We start from the raw sequence: 22689 nt of genomic DNA, 5'->3' as shown, positions 1-22689 counted from the left end.
CTTGGCCACAGCCAGCCTGAGCATGGCCTCGCTTCCATGTCCTGGAGCTTCCACACGACCCATACGGACAGCGCTGAACCCCTGGCATCTGCGCTCCTCGTCTTGCAGCATCTGGTGACCCAGTTGTAGGTAACACAGGCCAGCTGGGACCTGGGCCTGTGGTCTGCCCTCAGTAGACCTACTGGTCATCAACGTGCTGCCACCTTGAGCCGAGGAGCTGTCTTCATTTGCACAACGTGAAGGAGAGAAGTTCTGCTCTTTGTTCTTCTGTCTCGATCCTACAGGGGTATCTGCTACTGTATCTGTAATGTAAGTTTTGTAGATTTTTTTTTTTTTTTTTTTTTTTTTTTTTTCCTCCTCCCTTTAAACCTCTATTAATTGGGGGAATTTCTAAAAATTAAATAAGTGGTTTCATATGCTTATGCTTGTTCTGGCAGCTTCTGCTAGCCACGCTTCCAGAGGCAATAATTTGTCTTTTCGCTAACCTAACACCATTAGGATATCCTGGCTCTTTTTGGAGGATGTGGAGCCAGTTTGAAACACAGAATATATCACACCCTGGGATCTAGCCACACCGCTGTGGTCTCTCCAATCCTGTTGACCTATCAGCCATCTAGCATGTCTCTCCACACCCCAGTGCACCCCTCTCCGTGACTCAGTATATGAAGTAAAATCCTACCTTATTTAATTATTCTTAGTAACTGAGGAGCTACTGAAACGTCCAGTAAGGCTTTTGTTTAAAGGAAGTGCCTAGTATGAATCCGGAGTTGTCATCTTGCCGCTTTGACCAAGACTTCAGTGTCATTTGGAAATAATTGGGGATCTCTGCTGGTCTCCTGCAGACCTGTCTGCTCCGTTTTCCAGTTCTGCTCCTCCAATTGGCACCAGCTCCCCATCCTGCTGCAGAGTGACCCACAGTGTGTAAAAAATAGCAGGGACTGTACCTAACAAGGTTTGCCGTCAAGGAATTGGGATGGGGGGGAAAAATATATAGTTGGAATTTCGAGTAATAGCCGTCCGTCCATCCATTATCAGTAACCATTTGTCCTGTGCAGGGTCGCAGTGGGCTGGAGCCTATCATGGAAGCAGAAGGCAGGGTACACCGGAGACTGGGTGCCAGTCCCTTGCAAGGCAGTTGTACGCAGTCACTCACTTATACACACATTTCAGGCAATTTAGAGTTCCGCGTTCACCTGAAATGCACATTTTTGCACTGTGGGAGGAAACCAGAACACCTGGAAGAAACCACGCAAACATGGGGAGAACATGCGAACTCCCCCCAAGCTGAGCCGGGTTCAAAGCCAGGTCTGAGCTGTGAGAGATCGGCGCTACCTACTGCAACGCTCCGCAAAGACAGAAGTAGCCTTTCGTCCCACTTCAGTGGGATTTGTGGTTTTTTTGTACGGATAAGAAAATTGGCTAAGCAAAGTGCTACAGCTAATAATAAGGGTCAGTTACTCACTCTAAATAGTCCTTCCGTTTCCTCCTTGCTAACGTCGCGCTTGCTGTTTCCCTACATGTGCTGCCAAGCGCTTCGCTAAACCCTTCGATCCAATTAGGCGAGATTACACACTAAGAGACTTTTCCTAACACTGGCTTTGCTGTACAAACTGCCTCTGGAGTTCAATCCCTGTGTTGACAGAGGGACTCGGTTCACTGGGGCACAAGCCCCCCCACCCGCTTGCGCGCGAAGTACAGAAATATACCATGCTTGCATTTCTGGGAACCTCTACAACTCACCCTTGAGGGTTTAATCTCTCACATCTGGCCTCATTTATGTCTTAACTGCAGCTGCTAATTGATGGGGTCTGCAGCGGGGGGGGGAATTTGCATTGATGACAAATACATGAGGTCCTTATCCTCTCTTGGGCTTTGAACGTAGTGGAGCATGTCCCCTGAATCATGTTATTGTAGCAGTGCTATGGAGATGGCAGGATACACTAGTACCCCACAGCAGACTGATGCACAGTGATGTGCTCTAGGGAGCCTGAGCTCAGAGCTGCGACAGTCTGACAGGAACCCTGAAGTCAAGTCCCAGAAAAGGGTTCTAATTTTTGTAAGAAGAGATGGGAATTTGGACACCTGAACTCATTTAATTTCTGTGTCTTGTAATGCCTGTTACCTCACTGTGTAACCCTAAGAGAAGCATAATCCGGCGGTAGAGATGAATGGGCCAATTCCTCTACTCTGAGAGAAGACCTGGATCGTGCTCTGTCTGGCTTTGATGGGACACGTGTCTAACTTCATCTTTCGTTATGGACGGTTAAAGTTGGACCTGATCATCAGACGACCGCAGTGCAAGCACGTCAACTCAAGGAGTCACCGTCGTCATATTTGGCTGCGTGTCCTGAGATGGATGAGTTCGTTGATTTGGAAAACCTCAAGGACACCTAGGCAATTTACAGACCTCCCATCTTGAGCTGTGTTTCCGACAGGAATAATCCCATCGGGTCTCACATAACCCTGGCTCCAATCCACGCTCCCATTCTTTGGTGGAGGGCCTTAGGAACAGGGATCTATTGCAGCAGGTAGGACGTGTATTCATAAAGTAGGTTTTTTCCTAATGGTAGGTGGAGCTCTGAACAAATACTTGCTGATACCATCTCAGGATGACCTGCTCCACTAAATATATGAAGCCCTATGAATGGGAACGATTGTAATCTCAGCGTTCCTGTGTGTGCCTTATTGTATCTGGCCTTCCTTGCCTGCTCCGTGTGACTCATTCTGCACTTTCCATCTTCTTGTTGGTGGAAAAGTGCTGTCTCACCAAATCTCAGCATATTAGAGTGCCCTGCGAGACATTTGAAACGGTCTAAGAATGCGTGGCATCCCAGAATCCCCCTCCTTTTTCACTGCATCACTTTGCTGGCTTAGCCCAAAAAAGGAGAGAATTTTCCTGCGGTAAATTACAGCTCTGCTGCGGAGGAACGTTTTAGTAACAGCCTGACGTGAAGCCGGATCAGTAGTAGCCTTTCAATGGCCACAGTTCATATATAATATAAACCAGCTGCACAGTAGTTGAGTGAAACTGTGTGCCACGGTTTGATCAGCGGGCTGACGTGACGCCCTGACCCTCGATGGCGTCTCTCATTGACGCACCGCAACTGCAGTGGTTGACAGAGAGCCACTTGGAACATCAAAACGATAACGTGGGCTGCGCGACGGGGCGGGCCGTGCGTTTTAGGTTGCGCCGCACGTTTCGCCGGTGTGTTTACGTGGCAGGCGAAGCTCTATTTTGATCCTTAATGTGCATTCATCTGCTCCACATCAAACGTGTGCGGCGCTTTTTCCTGCAGTTAATGCGACGCCCTGCTGGTATGCGTTTACTGTGCAGTGCCGAATTTGACAGGCGTTTTAGCGAACTGGGCTTGGACCTTTTATGGCTGCAGAGCTTTTGATGCTGACATGCATTGCGGTTTGTCTTTTTTGTAGTTTGTGTGCACAGTTTGCAGTTTCAATTCAGATTATAGTGGCAATCTGGAGCTCCCTGGCCTGAAGTGATCAGTGTATGGATGTCAGGTGGAAATGGGTGGTGGACTGCGTAGTTCTGCTGGAGACAAAGCACACTGATCCAGCTTCTGTGATGTAAAGATGATGCAGATGAGAATCTTTTCTTCACCGGTGTGCTCCAGCTCCTGTTTTCAGGCATGGTACCACATGGTGAGGGGGTCTCTCTGACCTCACTAAGGCCTTCTTGATTCATTCTATTATCTTCTTAGGGGAAAATATATTGCGCCTCTTTCCAAATGCCTCACTCTAGAGTGTTTAAACATGAGTCGTGCAATCTCCCTTCCACTAGTTTGCAGCTTGTGGAACAGAATGACCTGCATACGGAGGTGTGTGTTTTTTTTTTTTTTTTTCTTCCCCTCTAAATGTAAATAAACTGTCTGGTTCTTGATAGGAAGATGAATGCACAAATGTTCATGAGGGTTGAAGGAAATTGTCCTGGGTCACAGCGTGAAAGTGGAAATGGTCTTTAAGTGTCAACTTGATGAAGGCTTCATTGGCACAACATGAGTTTTCACGATCAGCCATTATCCCACTCAGATGGCGGAATGTTTACAGTTTGTGTCCTTGAGGTTTACATGATGCTCGCTGCACTGTTCCTTATCCTTGTACCACCTAAAACTCTGTGTTTTTATTGTTTTTACCTTTTATTCATTTAGCAGACACTTTTCTCCAAAGTGACATACATCTCATAGAAAGTACAGTGTGTTCATTACATTGTCAGAAGGAGACACTTGGATGCAGACGTGTGATTCTAAAGTACAGTTACTCTCCACCATATGAACCAATGTGATGTTACATTTACATTTATTTTTTAGCAGATGCTTTTCTCCAAAGTGACTTCCAATGAACTCTATGTAGTGTTATCAGCCCACACACCTTATTCACCGAGGTGACTTGCACTGCTAGATACACTACTTGCAATGGGTCACTCATCCCCACATCATTGGAACACACTCTCTCTCTCTCTCTCTCTCTCTCTCTCTCTCACTCACTCTCACTGTCTGTCACTCTCACACTATGGTTGAACCTGAACAGCATGTCATTGGACTTCTATGCAGCATAAGCATTTATGCAGCTACTCATGTGATACGGGGTGTATCACATGAGTAGCTGCATGAAGATTTATCCATTATAATCACAAAGTTCTTGAGCATAAACATTCATACCTGTATATTAACATGCACTAAAGAGATCATGGGAAAAGTGAGTCTGGAAGAGGTGATTGTTAAGATCCAGAGAGAGAGATTCAGCAGTTCTGAGTGAGAGGGGAAGGTTATTCCACCACATTGGTGCCAGAACCAAAAACATTTTGTCCTTTTGTGTGTGGGACCACCAAGTGGTTAGAGATGGAGGAGCCTAGCAGTCTGGTTGGAGTGTAGCAGGTAATCAGGTCTTGTAGATTTCGGGGAGCAGTTCCATTGATGCTTTCTGCCATAAGCACTGAATTTTATCATGTAAATTCCATAACCAGAGAATCTTGATCTGGGCAGCTATAGGAAACTGATGCAGAGAGAAGATGAGGGTAGATGCAAGGGAACGCTTTGGCAAATCAAACGCAGCTCGGGCAGCAACGTTCTGTATCAGCTGTACAGTTTGATGGAAGTAGCAGGAAGGCCAGACAGGAGAGAGTTACAGTGACCCAGATGGGATGTCACCATGGCCTGGATAAGTACTTAGGCAGAGTCAATTGTGAGGTAAGGATGTATCCTGCAGATGTTGGAATGTATCTGTAGGTCCGGGTTGTGACTCCGATGTGCTGAGAGAACGATAGACTCAAGTCTCATCACTCCCAGACACTTAGCCGAGGAGTGAATTGTCCAGTTTGATAGTGTTCACGACAGCGAGACAGGCCAGCTGGGAGGTAAAGGATCTCTGTTTTGGAGCGGTTCAGTTCAGGTGGTGATTAGACATCCAGGCAGCGATGCTCGTGGAAATGTCTGATGCTACAGGTGGAAAAGAGAGGAAGAGCTGGGTAATGTTTTACACATTTTGCATTATACTTTGACCTTTTTGTTTACTGGTTTTAATAACGTGACACCACTTCATTGTCTGAAGGTTGTTTCAGGAGATGGAATTGTAACATGAAGGCTGATGATTCAAGTAAATGGAATACCCCTGCTGTATCACCCTTGAGCAAGGTACTTTCTTTAGCAGAACGTCCAGCTGCACAAAGGATGTATTTTGAGTGTAACACTGTCAGCCATGACATGACAATGTCTCCACACCACCTTCCTTCAAGTGCTAATGGACTCATTTTTGCTTTCCTTCTTTGCTTCTTTGGCATGCTGAGCTTTTGAGCAAAGGAAATGATCTCTGTCGTCTAGAGATGACTTCAGTGCCCATTTTGTGGTTACGTTGGCATTAGGCGATACAAATAGTCCCTGGCCCTTTTCCCTGGCAGTCGGACACGGTAGAGGGGTGGGTCGCACACGTCCACCCTTGGCAAGCAGCATTGCGTTAACGGAATGAGCGCTGTTTTGGATTCGGCTCACCATCACCGCCCTGTCCAGCTGCCTAAGCCCTGCTGACTGGTATAGCCCTGAAAGGTGGATTTGAACTTGGCAGCATCTTTCTGGAAGGCAGAAAATGGTCCTTTTGAAGAGTTTTTGTCACTGCAGAAACACTGAGCAGAGCTGCTCTCCCTAAGAGCAGTGATTTAAATGAATAATATTGCAAGGACCAATGGCTGTGGTGAAGAATGATGGCGCGGTCTCCATCATGGCCTTATCTTCTTTACGGACTTTTATTCCTGCGGAGAAATTCGGAGATTGTCACAATGGACTGTATTGGCAGTCAACAGTCCTCCAACCTTTGGTCTCTGTTATTATTGCTTTTATTATTGTTGTTTATACTGGGGACTGTGGTTGAGGAGCCCATAACTTTACCTGCAAAAAATGAAGAATTTATTCAGGTTGCCAGCCATTGATGACATGGTTACCTCAATGACGACCTGTCTGAGCTGCTCTGGTCCCTTCCAGCATGCACCATGTCATATACCAAGTAGGCCTTACACAGTCGGTTGATTCAAGATCCTTGTTAGGGTGTTTCCAACATTCTTAAAATAAGCAGTGCTGAGAACCATCCTAAATAGGCAGAATGGGAAATGGACAGAATTAGAAACTTTTCTAAATGGGCCACATCAGAAACAGGTGTTGGAAAATTTTGAACTTTTGACAGATTGCAACTCCAGCAACAACTCTGTCTACCCAGTCTGAACAAATATGATTATAATCCTTTAGATGTGAGAACTTTTCAACCACTTCAGCTCATTTAGAATGATGCTTTTCTCCAAAGCCACTTAAAATGTTAGGTTTGTATAAGTAGGTAAGTTATTTACCCTTTTATACTGCAGGAGCAAATATAGGATAAGTACCTCGCTCAGGAATACTGCAGCACGAGGTGGGATTTGAACCCGAGTCTTTCATGGCAACTAATCATTATGCTTCCTGCTGCCCCTTTACCTCAGTTAATGTGGTCTCTCTATATCACAGTGCTGTACTGCACTCGAGTCCCATCAGAATTGTGTTGCATTGTGGGAGAATTCTTCCTCTGACCTAGCACTTGACACTGGGACACTCAAACTGCCCTCAGTGGGGAAAAAATGTCAACCTGGACCATGTGCTACACTTACATGGACCAAGAGGGGCAGCTAGCCTTATATTCCCCTGGAGGGGCAAAGGCAGGTGCTCGCCGGGGTGTGATGTGGAGCCGTACAAAGGAAACGCGTGTCTCACAATACCACCGAGTTCCTGCCACGGTCCGCCACCTTTCATCTGTAGGTATTCTTCCTTTGGGGGTGTGAATTTTCTCTGTGGTTGCTGGGGTGGTCTCCTTGCACAGGAAGGCCTCCACTGTAACCACAGCCTTCCTGCACAAAGGTGCGAGACTGAAACAGCTGGAGGTTCTCCCAGAAGGCCGCTGCTGCCCATAGCTGCAATTAGGCTCTGCGCATAGCCGAACGGTGTGCAGGCTGTTGACGCACTGTGGGGAACAGAGTGTTCAAGACTCCTCTGTTAACTATTCCCACTTCTCAGAAATCTGCTGTAGCCTTGACACTGAAGACGAGGCCCCTTTCTCGTGAGTTTTACCCTCCGGTCACCTCCATCAATCCGAGCTGCAGCGGTGTGCTGCGAGTCTGGCCCTGCCCACTGCACCTTAATTACTACCGGCGATGATAAAAGAAACAATATCGGCATGTGTGCTTTTGTTCTTTGTATCCCTTTAATTTTGGCTTTTGCTGAGCGTTTATTTGCTGGTCACTCGCTTTCATAAACACCAAAATAATAATTGACTCTTCAATTTCTACCTTGTACTCGGTGCAGTAATCTCACTCTGGAATAATGGAAATAAGTATATATTATGGGACAAGGAGCTGTTTTTGATCTCGTCTGTACACACACAGCTCCTGTATGGGTATGAGTGGGTGTGTGTGGATCCTGGAGAAGATGCCTGTCTTGAGGTGTTTTTAATCAGGTGACTGTAGGCTGGAGGACTGTGTGTCTGGTGCTCCACCGTTCTTCTCTGAGGTGGAGGGAGCCACTTTCCCGAGTGTTGTCTGGTGTGTCAATCACTGCCCTTCGCTGTGCAGCCCCGGCACACTTTCACGCTTCCTTCAAGGACAGACTGTTGCTGTTTTGTGTGGCTTGTACACACAACCTGGTTTCAGCACACTGAATACTGTTCCAATGCTGACGTGACTCTAACCAACTGGACACTACTCTTTAACTGCGTCTTTTGGTCTGGCGCAGTAGCGCAGCAGTCAGTGCTGGTGTCTCACTGCTCCCACGGCTCTGATGAGGATGTTGCGGTCTTGCTGCCATACACCACCTGTAGCACCACGCTGCAGCTCTGCCCACCCAGACTTTGCCCCAGCTGCTGTGTGCAAGTGTTTGGTGGTCCTTCTCTATGGTGTCTCCAGCTTCACACAGGCGATCGCCTGCTGTCTCCTAAAGAAAGTGTGGTTGCTATAGCAACGAGCTGCCAGACTGCTGACAGCTGCCGCCGTAACGTGAGCGCACGGAAAGTTTCTACCGTGGAGGATTTTTGTCAGCCGGTGTTAGTCATTAGGGCAAAACTAGTAGCAGACCACACGGTGCGCGAGCTCCTGTCCTGCAAGGGAGTGTACGGCCCATCCGAGCCCCTGGCCCACAGACCCTGAGGAGACTCAGAACCGTTGTTGTGCTCCACAGGCTACTAGACATAAGATCTCCAAGTGTCCTCTCGCTTTTTCTGCGGTGTTGCTTTTCGGACTTACTAGACGTTCTTCCTTTGGCAGCTGGTCAAGGCTGGAAAGACAGAACCCAGCTGTGTGACGACAGCTGTCAGCGCTGTAATAGCACCACCGATCTTGAGGTTATTAACAAATAAATGATCATTCTGAGGAAATTTGGCAGAACAAAGGCCCTTTTACTTCAGAGGTAATTTTCAAGTGGGGGGTGGATGCTGTCACTCTGCAGGGCTGCCGTCCGCTTTTCCCTCAAATGAAAGAGCTTGACCTAAAAGGATTAGAATGTCCACCCTGTAATAACTGTATATCTAAATTATATTTGGCTGCATAATTATAACCAGTCAGCTTTTATATAATGTTTCAAGCTTTACTTTCATGGAGTAGAGATGAATTTGTTCTGCCTTTCTGATCTAGTGTGTGGAACAACTCAGCAGTGTCACATATCTTTTCCGTGTGTGTGTGCGTACATATGATATAAAGCAGGTTTGCGGGGCAACATGGTGGCACAGCAAGTAGCGCTGCTGTCTCACAGTACCTGGGTGGTGCGAGAAGATGTGGGTTCAGTCCCCACTCAGTCTGCCTGGAGTTTGCATGTCTCCCCCGGTGTCTGCTTGAGTTTTCTCTAGGTGCTCTCGTTTCCTCCCACACTCCAAAGACATCCTGTTCAGGTTTCACCATAGTGTGTGAGTGAGTGTGTGTCACTGATGTATGGATGAGTGACCCATTGTAAGCAGTGTATCTAGCAGTGTAAGTCACTGTGGTGAATAAGATGTGTGGGCTCATAACGCATCTGCTAAATAAATAAATGTAATGTAAGGTGTCTTTGTCTGCTCTGATTTCAAGCTCATGTGATGGGGGTTTTCTGTCCACTGAGGCACAGTGACGTTGTACTCGTGCCATGAATGAACATGCAGTGCAGTGTTTCCTGTTAGGCTGTTTTGCTCCTGATTTCAGAATTTGCTGAGAATAAAATTGCTTTGGTGGCCTGATGGAAAACGCACTGCCCTCCTAAACTTGGGATTTGTCTGAAGTGACAAGTCTGCAGGAAACATTGACTGATGACAAACCATAGAACTTCTTCCTTTGATTCCAGAGTTAGGATGGTGGTTAGAGGCATCTCCTTGCACCTGAAGGAGCCAAGTTCAAATGCCTGATCCTCTTATAGTACCCAGATCAAAGTACTTGCTGGAAATTGCTCCAGCAAAATCTACACAGCTCTACGGGGCAGCAGGTAGCACTTGGAATCCTACCTTCTGTAGTACCCTTGAGTAAGGTACCTGCCTTAAATTGCCCCACGTAAAAGTCACCCACCCACAGTCACTTGCTTTGGAGAAAAGGATCAATAAAGTAATAACTAATGCATTCATTCGTGACTGACTTTGCAGTGTTTGTTCACTGTTTCGGTGCAGGATTTATTGCTGTTTTCAGAAGTTCAGGTTTTCCAACAGAACTTAAACCTTTGCCACTTGTGCCACGATCTGTTCAATCCCATTAGAACAAACTTCATGCCCCCAGGGGACCCTGTGGATCCAGTGTATGATATTCTCAGTATGTGATCACATATGTGACATGTGGGTCCTTTTCTCCACTCGTGTCCCATCTCTGTGTCCCCAAATGATCTTGGACGGGGGTGGAATATCCCTGGCAAAGCACTTAGAGGCCCAAGTAGCGAGCAGGGTATTTCAGTAGCAAGAAACCACTGGGAGATTTGAGTCAGAGATGGTGGTAGGACAGGAATACGAAAGAGTCCACTTTTCTTCCCGAAACGTTGAACAGACCCAAGGCCTACTGTTTGCCAAATGTACTTGGCAAAGACGTTGGATTGGGCATCGCCAAAATGGGGTCCGGCAGCGCCAAAGCAGTGTCCTCGATTGCCTTCGGGCAGAAAGCATCGGGCCAGGTCACATGGGTGTGGTCAGAGAAGAGTTTGTCCTAGGTTTTAGAGTTGCACGTCCAGCTGGCTCTTTTGCACGTCTGCCGCCGGTTTCAGTCCATTGAGTGGTAATGTTCAGTAGCTCTATTGCCAGCCCTCTTCTACAGCTGTGCACCCTGAAGGCTGTAATCTCTCTCTCGGTGGGTGTAAGTGAGAGTGCATTGCCCCCCCCCCCCCGGCAGGTGTGTGGAAATGTAAAAAATGTGAAGACGCAGCATTTTGTCAGGCAAGCGCTAAAGGCAAGCATCAAGATTCGTGACTCAAATCCACAGTTGGGATGTTTGGCTCTCCAGATGCTCAGAATAACATTGAGGACTCTCAGACTTATATTTGCAAAACAAATGATTTTGTTGTTCGTAATGATGTGCATATCCTTACTTTCCACGTAGAAGTTTTACTAATTTTCCTGTAACTGTCTGCATCAACTGCCCCCCCCCAATCTCAGACCTCATTTATAAAATTCCCTAGAATTAAGCAAAGCCTTCTGGCCCTGAAAACAGAAATGTATTTCTGGAGTCATTTATCATCGGGCACCATCTTCTCACAGTGAAAGAGCTTTGTTCCACAGCAAGGCTGTTGTCATGGTCTGGTAAATGGAACGTCAAGTGGGAGGCGCTGACCGATGGGATCACTCCTTCGGTCATCCCCTCGTCGCTGTCAGACAGCACCGGGGTTTCAGCCCTGCTGTCAGCCTTGTCTTTGACTGTGGACCCGGATCCATGTGTCTGTGCTGCGTTGATGACCTCTGATCCCTCTCAGCTCCACCCCCACGGTGTCTTCATTGTAGGCTCCAGGTATGCCTACCCTACAGCCCTGCCTGGTGCTCAGTGCACCTGGTCTACATTCCACAGACTTGCCTACTTGCATCCAACGCCAGCTGCTGTCAGAGTACGTAACCACAGGGGACCTGCCCGACTGGCACTGAACATCTGCTTCTGTAGGCTTGTACCTGTGCCTTTTCTCCCACTGCACTGAAATCTTCCCAAGGTTCTCCTTCATTGGTGTACAGCAGGTGTGCTGGAGAGAAAAGCTACAGGGATAAACGTCTGCTAGAGCAGTCGTTACCACTTTGAGTAAACGGGGCACCAGGTAGCATAGTGGTTAGAACTCCCACCTTCCACTTAAAGGACCAAGGCTTGACTGTCACCTCCTGCTGTAGTTCCGTGAGTGAAGTACTTGCCCTAAAACTGTTTGTGAAAGAATGATCTAGCTGTGTAAATAGGTAAAACACTAAGTGCTTTCGGAGATAAGTGTCAGCTGAGTAAATACAAGTGAGCAAAGTAAACTGGTTGGGTTGCACCTCACAGTGAGACATTGACACTGTGGTTACTGTCTTCTCATGTTCTTGCTCTAGGTTACAGGTTGTCCTTGTGTGAATCTGGTGTGAAGGTGAAGAGGACTTTGCTTTAGGCAGTTATGGGTGGTACTGTACACATGGGCAGGGCAGGGAGATTGATCGTAATTAAATGAAGAATAGTTGTCAGTCTCTTCTCTCTTCTCACATCAATGCAACCACAAAATAGGAGGAGGTTTTTTTTCCCCACTTGAACTCTGAGTTCAGATCTTGGTGGAACCTACTAGTTTCTCACTTGACTCATTGTGTTCCAAGTGAAACCCTTCTTCATTTGAGTCAGTAGTGGTTAGTGCTGAAAGGACTTGGGTTCATAACTCCAATCCTGCTTTTTGCCACTGGAAAACGTGTTATCTCACAATATACTGTATGAACTACCCAGCTGTATAAATGGGTAAGTTATTGTAAGTAGCTTAGTCTACAACCCAAACATAACTCACCTTGGAGGGTAGTATCAGTTAAATAATGGTCAGTAATAATACTAAAGGCCCCTGTCACTGAAAGGCTCTGTTAAAATAGTCCACTGGCACTAAGTATTTTAAAAACAGGGTAACTCAGGAGAGGGTGGTGATTCATTTTATGTCACTTTCTGGAATAATTTTTGATAAAGCTGGTATGTGGTGCTTGGAAAAGCTGATAAATTTTTAACAAACTTAAAATTTGTTTGTCGCAGTCCAGGAATGTTTTAAGTTTCCTGGCTAGAACTGAAGTGTGTGTGTGTGTGTGTGTGTGTGTGTGTGTGTGTGTGTGTTTTCTCACTAAGTGGTATCAGTACTGTTTTTCTAGTCATTATGAGACTTTGAGTGTGCATGACCAGAATGATTCTGGGTTTTTGCTGTCCGCATCTCACAACCTTGTAGTTTGCAAGTACCTGTTGACTTGGTATAACTGCGAGGAGGAGAAACCTCCAAACCACGAGTGTTGGAACGTGAGGAAATGCTTACCATGTTTCCATGTTGCTTCCAGCTGCCCAGCTCCTTTTGCATCTCGGGAGCCTCAGACAGGAAACCATTTGGCCTTAATCTGACATGTTGACTGAGACAAGCCTCTTGTGATGTCAGGGTTGGCTTTCACACCGAACTCTGCTTCTTCCTGCTTGTTTCTTGTGTGGTATTTCGGGGATATTCAAGCTTTGATCTCCACAGGTGATGCCCCATGAGTGCGGCATGTTGTTTTACATTAACTGGGAACTTGAGGGATATTCTTTCAGATGTAGATCACCACAGTAAAGTGATACAGTGGAGGAACAACATGGACTTCTCAGAAACACCCACTCGAGGGCTTATCGCTCCAGATGGATTCCAGGTCCAAGAGTTTCTGTTACCAGCACTGACTCTTGAAGTTCCTAAGGAGAAGTTCCTCTGTCTACACTGCTCTGCACATTTGGGTTTATCCCGAGGAAGCAATCACTCAGCAGATCTCGGGTTGCAATTCAGCATCCTCCCACAGGCTGGGAGACAGAACCGAGCCCCAAAGTCAAACTTCCACAGCTGGTACGAGAAACCCCCAAGGGACGGTCCCAAAAAAGTGAAAACTATTTAAACAACTGTAATGGCATCATTAATTGGGATTATTCATGTGTATGTGGATGTGTGTGTTCCAGTGGGTGTGTGCACCTTTTCCAAACGACACCTGAAAGTGTTATGGAGGGTGTTTGATGTACTGGGTTCGCATGTACACATAGATGCAGGAGTGACATGTAGACCTACAGAATAAGTGAAGATGCACACTAGTGCCTCGACTTCAGAAGGTCCACTGTTATGAGTCACGGCAATCAGCGCTGCATTTGGTTGGCCTGGAGGTGTGTGCTCATTAGGGCGAGGTGTCCCGGCAGTGCCGCTTGACCGCAAAATGCCAGTAAAGCAACACGTGGCCTTTTTGTGCATTGAAACAGACCGCTGGAATCCTGCACTTTGCCCTAGGCGGTGATTTCTCCCCACCCACGTTGATTTACCGCATAGTGTTCTTTTTAAATATTATTAATGTTGTACAATGGTTATTTATGCCTGTCTATCAAGAGTGAAACTTAGTATAGTACTATGGTAAAGACTCAGATCATTTGTAGGAATCTAGTTTCAGTGGCATATGGGGCAGTAAAGTGGTTAGAGCTGCTGCCTTTGAACCCAAAGGTTGTAGGTTCATATCTCCCCTCCAGCTGTAGTACCCTTGAGAGAGGTACTTGCCCTAAAGTGCTTGAGTAAAAATTACCCAGCTGTGTAAATTAACACTGTAAGTTGCTTTGGAGAAAAGCATCAGATGACTGTAAATGCAGTTTATTTTTCATGAGACATTTAGTTAACTGGTTTCCCAGCTTGTGTACAGCAGGTCCCAGGATGCAGGACACTGTTTGTCCGCTTCACCCCATACAGGAATTGCCTAGTGTGCTCAGACTTTCGACTTGTTCTGTACCTCTCAGTAACAATGACATGCAATGTGTGTTTTCACCTTTTCAGAGACCATAACTCTTTGTTTGCTCAAAGTCCATTGAGTTGTATAGCTGATAGTTTCCATTGTGAGCAATAAAAATGAAGTCCGTGTCATATTTATTCCTTTTTTTACGTTTGTTCCAAAAAAAAAAAATTAAAAAAAAGACTCAAAGGGACACCCTCCAACCCTCTTGGGGGCTGAGGTGAAGCAGACCTGCGTGTTCGGAGACAAAGCGCACTTCTCCGTATCTTTTTACACAGAATCCGTTGTTGGCCTGTTGTGTATTTGTTCGGTCCACGGTGCTCCAGGGGACAGCTTTATCTCGTTTCACGGAACGCTCCTCTGCATGTTTATCTCTCCCACGTTTGGCCGCGAGCCCACGTCTCCTTCGTTGCGCAGTGGCCCTGGCACTTGGCATCAGGTCAAGGAGATGTTTTATTAAACGTCAAGGATGCTCAGTAATTCGGTCTTCATAAACTTTAGCCCCGTTGAACTAAACACAGTGTGATGAATGTTAATAATCTGAAGTGTGCCCATTTGGGGGGGGGTTTGGCAGCACGAGGATTATGTTCACCAGGCTGCTCTTTTCTCTGCACCCTCTTTTGTATTTCTCCTCTTCACAGAGTATCAGTCCAACAAGAAAAAGATCTAGTCATGTTTTGTCCCAGCTGTGGGTGTTTTACAGGAGGTATGTGTGTGTATATGTCTGCTAATGCATGCTGGGCTCTTCTTTTTAGACTGCTGTGTCACTGGGGTCCCGCGTTTTACTTTTTCCATCCCGTGGTTAGTGATTGGCGTACTTTTTAATGGTCGGTAAACTGCCTTAAGTGCAGTCAGTACTTAATTCTCATCATTGGTGATGGAGCTTTATCTTAAGGCGCACCTAGTGTGTTGAAATATGTATAAAATTGTGCAATCATACAATCACTTGTTTGGTTCAGTGGTTGAATAGTTTTTAAATATTTTATAATATCTGGAATTTTGCTGAAACAATGGTTCAATCAGCAAGCGTGTTTACATTATTTTACTTTGATACGTACAGCATCCATTTCAAGGGTACAATAGTGGGGCCTCTTCACAAATATCAAAGACTCTATTTAATAGCCCTCCCCATCACTCCATTATTAATTACTGCTTGTCCTAATGCAGAGTCGCTGTGGTCCAGAACCTATCCCAGAAACATAGGGTGTGAAGCAGGGTACACCCTGAATGGGATGCCAGGCCATCAAGCTCTCAGGACCATGGAGCACCGTCCCAACTGGCTAGCTGTTCTCCACTGGTGCTGCCTTAAATGACAAGAGACAGACCAGGGCAGTGAAGTTTGGTCACTGCCGCTGCGGTTCGAGCCTCTCACACACAGCCTCGCTTTCATTTCGGTGACTGATATGCAGCTGAACTCCAGAGCTGCCCTCTAGCACTGGCCACTTTTAATCAAACCATCTTACGCAAACAGACCCCTAGCTTGCTAATGAGATGTTCATTAGAATCAACAACATCCCTCCTTATTGGCCGGGGCTGAGCAGCTGCCAGCCGGTTCCAAAACAGTTGTGCCACTGTTCTAATGGATCTTCCATGACCCGCAGAGCTCTGCGATTCTCAAGCCTCAGTGGGATTGGATGAAATGCACCCCCCACCTCCATACCCAAGACATGTCTGTCCACCACAACCCTTTAATTTTCTCCGTGGCACAGAACTTGTTCATTTCAGCTTGTGACTGGCCCAGCTGACTAGTCATGTGTTGCTTTATTATTACTGAAGTCTCATGATAATAAAAAATAGACCATGTTATAAATCACTTGGGTCATTTATGTTGGAGAATTTGCAAGAACCTAGTTCTTAGTTTTTTCAAGGTTTCATCTTTAGAACAGATGAGAGTCTGGTATTCTGAGAAAGTTTTAAAAAATGTATTAATTATCATCGGTGAGCGGTTGTAAAGTCATTTTTCGAGTTCCTGATGGCATTTTTCATTCTAGGCGGGCTTCACCTCTGGTCATTTGAGTGTTTGGGCCAAGTTTTTAGTTATTTTTAATGTTCCTCCTCTCTTTCAGATGCAGCAGCTGTTTTATGAGAATTATGAGCCCAACAAGAAAGGCTACCTCCGCGACCTACATAACAGCAAGATCCACCATGCCATCACACTGCACCCTAACAAGAGCCCACCACACCAGTACCGGCTGCATAGCTACCTGCTGAGCCGGAAGATTGCTGAGCTGCGCCACCGCACAGTGCGGCTGCATCGTGAAATTGTACAGACCAGCCGGTACATGGGCAGCAGCAGTGAGCTACACAAGGAGGACCTGCAGCTGGGCGCAGCTCCATCCTTCATGCGCTTCCAGCCACATCGGAGACAGGATGTGCTGGAGTGGGACTTCCTCACAGGGAAGTACATCTACTCCCCGGCTGAAGGGCAGCCCCCACGCAGGGGCATGGATGCTGCGCAGAAGGCAGCCCTTGAAGACATTGTAATGCAAGTGATGGAGATGATCAATGCAAACGCCAAGACCCGTGGCCGTGTCATAGACTTCAAGGAGGTCCAGTACGGCTACCGCCGGGTGAACCCTTTGTACGGGGCAGAGTATGTGCTGGACCTGTTGCTGTTGTACAAGAAGCACAAGGGAAAGACCATGACAGTTCCTGTGAGGAGACATGCCTACCTGCAGCAAACCTTCAGCAGAATCCAGTTTCGGGAGGATGAAGAGATCAATGCCCAGGACCTTGCCAGCAGGATCAACCAGGACTCTGGGTCCCTCACTTTCCTCTCAAATTCCCTGAAGATGCTGGTGCCCTTCAAGCTCAGGGGGACTGGCTCTGACCACAGGGAGCCTAAGGAGAAGCGGATCAACGTACTCGTACCGCTGGCTGGACGCTATGAAATCTTTGTCCGATTCATGGCAAACTTTGAGAAGGTCTGCCTGGTTCCCAGTCAGAACGTCAAGCTACTGGTCTTGCTGTTCAGCACAGATAACGACATGGAAAGGGTAAAGCAGATAGAGCTTATGAGGGAGTACCATATTCGATACCCTAAGGCTGAGCTGGAGATCCAGTCTGTGTCGGGTACATTCTCCCGAGCCCTGGCTCTGGAAATAGGATCTTCCCATTTCTCCAATGACTCCCTACTTTTCTACTGCGACGTGGACTTGCTGTTTACAACCGATTTCTTGAACAGGTGTAGAGCAAACACAATACTTGGAGAACAGACGTACTTTCCTATCATCTTCAGTCAGTATGATCCCAAGGTTGTCTATGCTGGAAAAGTCCCTAGCGACAACCACTATGTATTCACTTCCAAGACAGGTCTGTGGAGACAGTATGGGTTTGGCATTGTCTGCATATACAAAGCAGACCTGGTCCGAGCAGGGGGCTTTGACCTCTCTATTCAGGGCTGGGGTCTGGAGGATGTGGACCTCTTCAATAAATTTGTCCAATCAGGGATCAGACTGTTCAGGAGCACAGACACGGGCATAGTGCACGTCCATCACCCTGTGATGTGTGACCCCAACCTTGACTCCAAGCAGTACAAGATGTGCCTTGGATCCAAAGCATCATCGTATGGCTCAACGCACCAGCTGGCTGAGCTGTGGCTGGAGAAGAATGACCCTGTACTGGGGAGAACTACGAGCAACTCCAACAGATCTAGGACAACATGAACCCTGCATCATGGGGATGTGCCTTCGCTGGTCATCTTAACTATCTAATTTATTTTATAAACTCAAATAGACCATGTTGATAAATTTTGAATTTTTTTAAACCCAAACATTCATATTGGGGTACATTGAAAAGTAAGGCTGAGCCTAAGAGCAGGGATAAATTTTATCACATTCAGTAACTTTTTTTTTTTTTTTTTTTTTTTTTTTTTAAAAAAGACCTGGGATGTATAATGTAATTTCACATGTCACAAATGCAGCAGCGTTTGTATTTGAAGTATTTTGACAATTGTGGAAGTGCAGTGTAATTGACTTTTAAATAGGTACAGATTGTTAAGATTGATCTATCAACTGTGAAACAAAATGTTGTTTAGACAAGTTTTCACAGACTGGTCTGGTCTGGTTTTGATCAGTTTGAATGAGTACATGGAGTAGAAGGAATCATTGTGAAAGTTTTATTAAAAAAAAAAAAAACTTAAATGTCTTTGATCTTCAGTGGTTTTAGTTTTGAAAGGCTACAGAGATATTGGTACAGTATGAGACTGCCCGAGGATATCAATCGGTTCTTGTGCGACATCTCCCAGGAGCAACTGTTTTTGTGCGATTTTTGCAGTTTTGCATTTCTAGCTGTGGTGTTGGGGTTATTTTGCGTGTTTTATTCTGTAGTTTTTACAAGTCTTTGTATGTAGTTTCATCAAAGGAGGGATTAACTCAGAATGACCATCTTAATTTTCATCAAGCAACATAGAATTTTGTGTTTGGTTACATTATTGGGCACTTTTTCAAAAGAATTCCTACTTCACTGATCAAAAATGCTGGACTTATTTACAAATATGTCTAATTTATTGAATATTCTTGAATATTTTGTGTTTCCTTATTGTGTGTTAGAATGGACGTAGCCATGTTTCTGTTTTTGTTGGTTTATTTTGTTCTTTTAAGGTTTTTTCTTTTTTTTTTTTTTTTTTGTAAGCAAATGATTCGTATTACCAAAGGTTCTTACACGGTCTTTCGAGGTAATTTGTGTGTGTGTGTGTGTGTGTGTGTGTGTGTGTGTGTGTGTGTGTGTGTGTGTGTGTGTGTGTGTGTGTGTGTGTGTCTGCGTGCGCGTGCACGCTTGTGTGTCCTTCCTGGGTTGACTTGCCCACACAGGGCCGCCTGCAGAGCACGATGGCCAGAAGTGGCGCTCGGACGTGGAGCTGGGCCTCCTCGCAGCGCTGCGCTAAGACGTTTCCCAGCTGGAAGCCATGTGACATGCCCCGTCCCTCACACTCCATCTCCAGCCCAACATTCCATTGGGGTCCCCCTTGTTAGTGGACCCCTGTCTCTCACGTTTCCATGCTGTCTTGTTGCATTTGAAGAAATAAAACCATGTTTTTATTCCACACTTTGCGTACCTTTTTTTTTTTATAGTAGTCAGGAACTGAGTCAGGTCTTATTATTTTTGGTAACTTTAATTGTTAACATGATTAATTCTCTGTTTATCCTCTCAGCTCCTTATAACACACATGTACACTGCCTCCTGACCTGTGGAATGGAAGTGTGTTCCTAAATCAGTTTTTTTTTTTTTTTTTTTTTATATATCCAAGTCACAATCAATAAAAGCTAAATAATAAACTGATTTATTTATGGGTTTGATTCTGCAGAAGTCTGATACAGCATATCCTTTATGTCTTGTTCCTGTGAACTGTTCAATCCCTTAGGATGACCAGTTAATCTCATAAATGTTTAACATTTGTCATCTTGTCTTTGATCACCAGCACTCATGAGCACCAGACACAAGCTATAAACACTGTGGACTTGTGCTGAATTAAGTCAGTCTCACACTTCTAAGAGTGTTTAACCAACAGCTGTTGGCTGGGTGAGGAAATACGGGTTGCGTTTACTCTTTGAAAGCTGAAATCTTGGGGAAATTGGCAAGAAGAGGAAATGTAATTAAAAATAAACTGGAAAGTGTTGGGGGGGGTGCACAGTGGGTTGGACCAGGTCCTGCTCTCCAGTAGGTCTGGGGTTCAAGTCCCGCTTGGGGTGGCTTGCGGCGGACTGGTATCCCGTCCTGGGTGTGTCCCTTCCCCCTCTAGCCTCACACCCTGTGTTGTTGGGTTAGGCTCCGGCTCCCCGCGACTCTGTAGGACAGGTGGTTTCAGATGGTGTGTGTGGAAAGTGTTGGTATCTGAAAATTCGTATTCTGACCATTCATAACTTGAAGAGCAGACATACTGGAAGACTCAAAATGTGAATTCTTAAGCATCTGTGCAGCCACTGTAGGGAAGGCTGATAATGTAAATGAGGTCCTAAGGGTCATTTGTGCAAACTGGGAGGCAGTGTGGGTATTGCCTTTCCTGTGGGACTGTCTGCCTCTCCAAGCCTGGGGTCGACTTGTTTTGCTAGCTGCACACTGTTTAGATTGGACAAAACCCACCAAAGCTCTAGAGGGGAACTGGAAGTGATTTATCCGCCTTCCTGCTGTTACCTGGCTATGCCTTTTTCCTCGGTTTTGGAAAGAGGGGCGCCTTTATTTTCACACAATCTGTACAGATCTTGTGGGGGTGCAGCGGGTTTGACCAGGTCCTGTTCTCTGGTGGGTTTGCGATTCGAGTCCTGCTTGGGGTGTCTTGCAACAGACTGGTATCCCATCCTGAGTGTGCCCCCTCCCGCCTTGTGCCCTGTGTTGCTAGGTTAGGCTCCGCTTCACCGCAACCCCGCTTGGGACAAAGTGTGTGTACAGATGTTGTTTTTCATGATGTTGTTTTGGTTATATTAAATTACAGACACCTATGACACTTGTATATTACCATTAGCTCACAGGTTTGACTTACATTTATTCATTTAGCTGACACTTTTCTCCAAAGCAACTTACAATTATCTACCCATTTATACAGCTGAGTAATGTTACAGGAGCAGTTTTTTAGGATAAGTACCTTGCTCAAGGCTACTACAGCTGGGAGTAGGGATTGAACCTGCAACTGGGGGGGTCTAAAGGTAGTGCCTCCAACCACTACACCACTAGCTATCCCCTGTTCAACCTTGCTTGATTCCAACTGCTACTGTAAACATAACTAATTTGTCCATAATTCCATAGGTATGCAACTTCACAAATTCTGGAAAGTGCAGGAGTTACAAATAATATCTCTTTCCATAGTATCTGTTTTCTTCTAGAAAATGCACATTGACCCATTACTCTTTATTGTAGGAGAAAAATAAAGACTTTTACAGAGTATTGTGCAGAACTAAAATGCCCAGGGACATGTGAGTGAAAAGCTGCACTCTTTTGTACTGAATAGTTTCTTAGTGGGAGTCTTCGCTGAACATTTTCAGATGTACCAAATTAACCTTCTAAGATGTTGTTTGAGATGATTACCAATTTGCATGAAACGGCTTACATCAGTTGTGAACCGCATCAGTTCACCCCTTCCTACTGTCTCAGAAACGGCATCTTAGAGAGCCATTTCTGGCATCATCCAGGTAGAATGGGTACAACAAGTCTTGTGAGAAGTGGGAAGCATACACTTCCAAGAGCCCTGGGCATGTGTTCTGCACACTCCCTGACTGTGGTGATCAGTGCCAGAGATCGGTCCAAGCATTGTTGCGGCTGGGGGAGTCGTTTCATTGGAACGACTTATTAATTTTGCAGTTTCTTTCCTCCAAAGGGACACGGAAGAATGCAAAAGTGTATTCCACAACTGACAAAGAGCTTGAGATATAGACACAAAATTGGTGCAGTATAGTTCTTCTGACCACTGTTTCTCATGGCGCTCATTACATGAGCAGCTGCCTACAGAACTGAGTCATGGAGAAAATACAATAAAAAAAGGATCCTGCCAGATGGTATGATGCAAGTTTATGTACAGTGCTGCTTCAAAGTATGTGAACCCATTGTGCAATTATAGATTCCTGTAGTTTTACCACAAAATGGTTATTTAATGAGAATCAGTCTTTCTCATCTGAAATAATAGGTGTGTAATGATCAAGTCCTTATGTTTCTTTAGAGGAAATTCTGTGTGTTGTGGAAATAGTGTTGTACTTAAGACTCACACGTCTGCAACTATGTTTCTTTCTCCTGATGTAATGCACACATTGTATTTTCTATGAGATGTACGTTGCTTTGGAGAAAAGCGTCTGCTGAATGAATAAATGTAAATACTGAAGTAGTGCAGGTGCAAAAATAAGTGAACCCCAAGTTGCATTGGTTAAACCAAGTAAGTAAGTAGAATCAGGTGTGTAAATTTTATGTATATAGGGATGGGATATTGGTGCATGTAGGTGATATGTACCACCTAGGGATGGCTAGGATAGTGTACAAGAACAACTGTGCAGAATACGAACTGGGAGTCTTCAAGTCCAAATGGGAGACACCACAAAAGGCTGTTGAAAACAGTAGAGCTAAGGTCCTGTGTGACTTCAAGTTCCAGACTGACAAGTAATTGCTGCCCAACCAACCAGACATAGTGGTGGTCGACAAGGAGGAGAAGAGAACAGTTCTGATAGATGTGGCAATCCCAGGTGACAGCAATATCAGAAAGAAGAAGCACGAGAAGACTGAGAAGTACCAAGGGCCGGAGGAAGAATTCGAACAGATGTGGAAGGTGAAGTCCACAGC

The 22689-nt window shown here is 45.7% G+C and overlaps 1 protein-coding gene across 1 annotated transcript in view; it reads left to right on the top strand.

The window, feature by feature from the left end:
• The window catches only part of LOC108941998 (chondroitin sulfate synthase 1-like), a 28143-nt gene extending 9845 nt beyond the window's left edge, over positions 1–18298 (top strand). Inside the window, exon 3 of the mRNA XM_018765001.2 lies at positions 16497–18298. Within this exon, the coding sequence (XP_018620517.2) occupies positions 16497–18095 (1599 nt within the window). The 3' untranslated portion in view covers positions 18096–18298. The remainder of the gene's footprint in view (positions 1–16496) is intronic.
• Positions 18299–22689: the final 4391 nt, after the last annotated feature.

This window comes from Scleropages formosus, chromosome 7 (genome assembly GCF_900964775.1).
Source record: "Scleropages formosus chromosome 7, fSclFor1.1, whole genome shotgun sequence".
NCBI classification, from domain to species: Eukaryota; Metazoa; Chordata; class Actinopteri; order Osteoglossiformes; family Osteoglossidae; genus Scleropages; species Scleropages formosus.
This window is presented reverse-complemented; position numbering and strand designations above follow the sequence as displayed.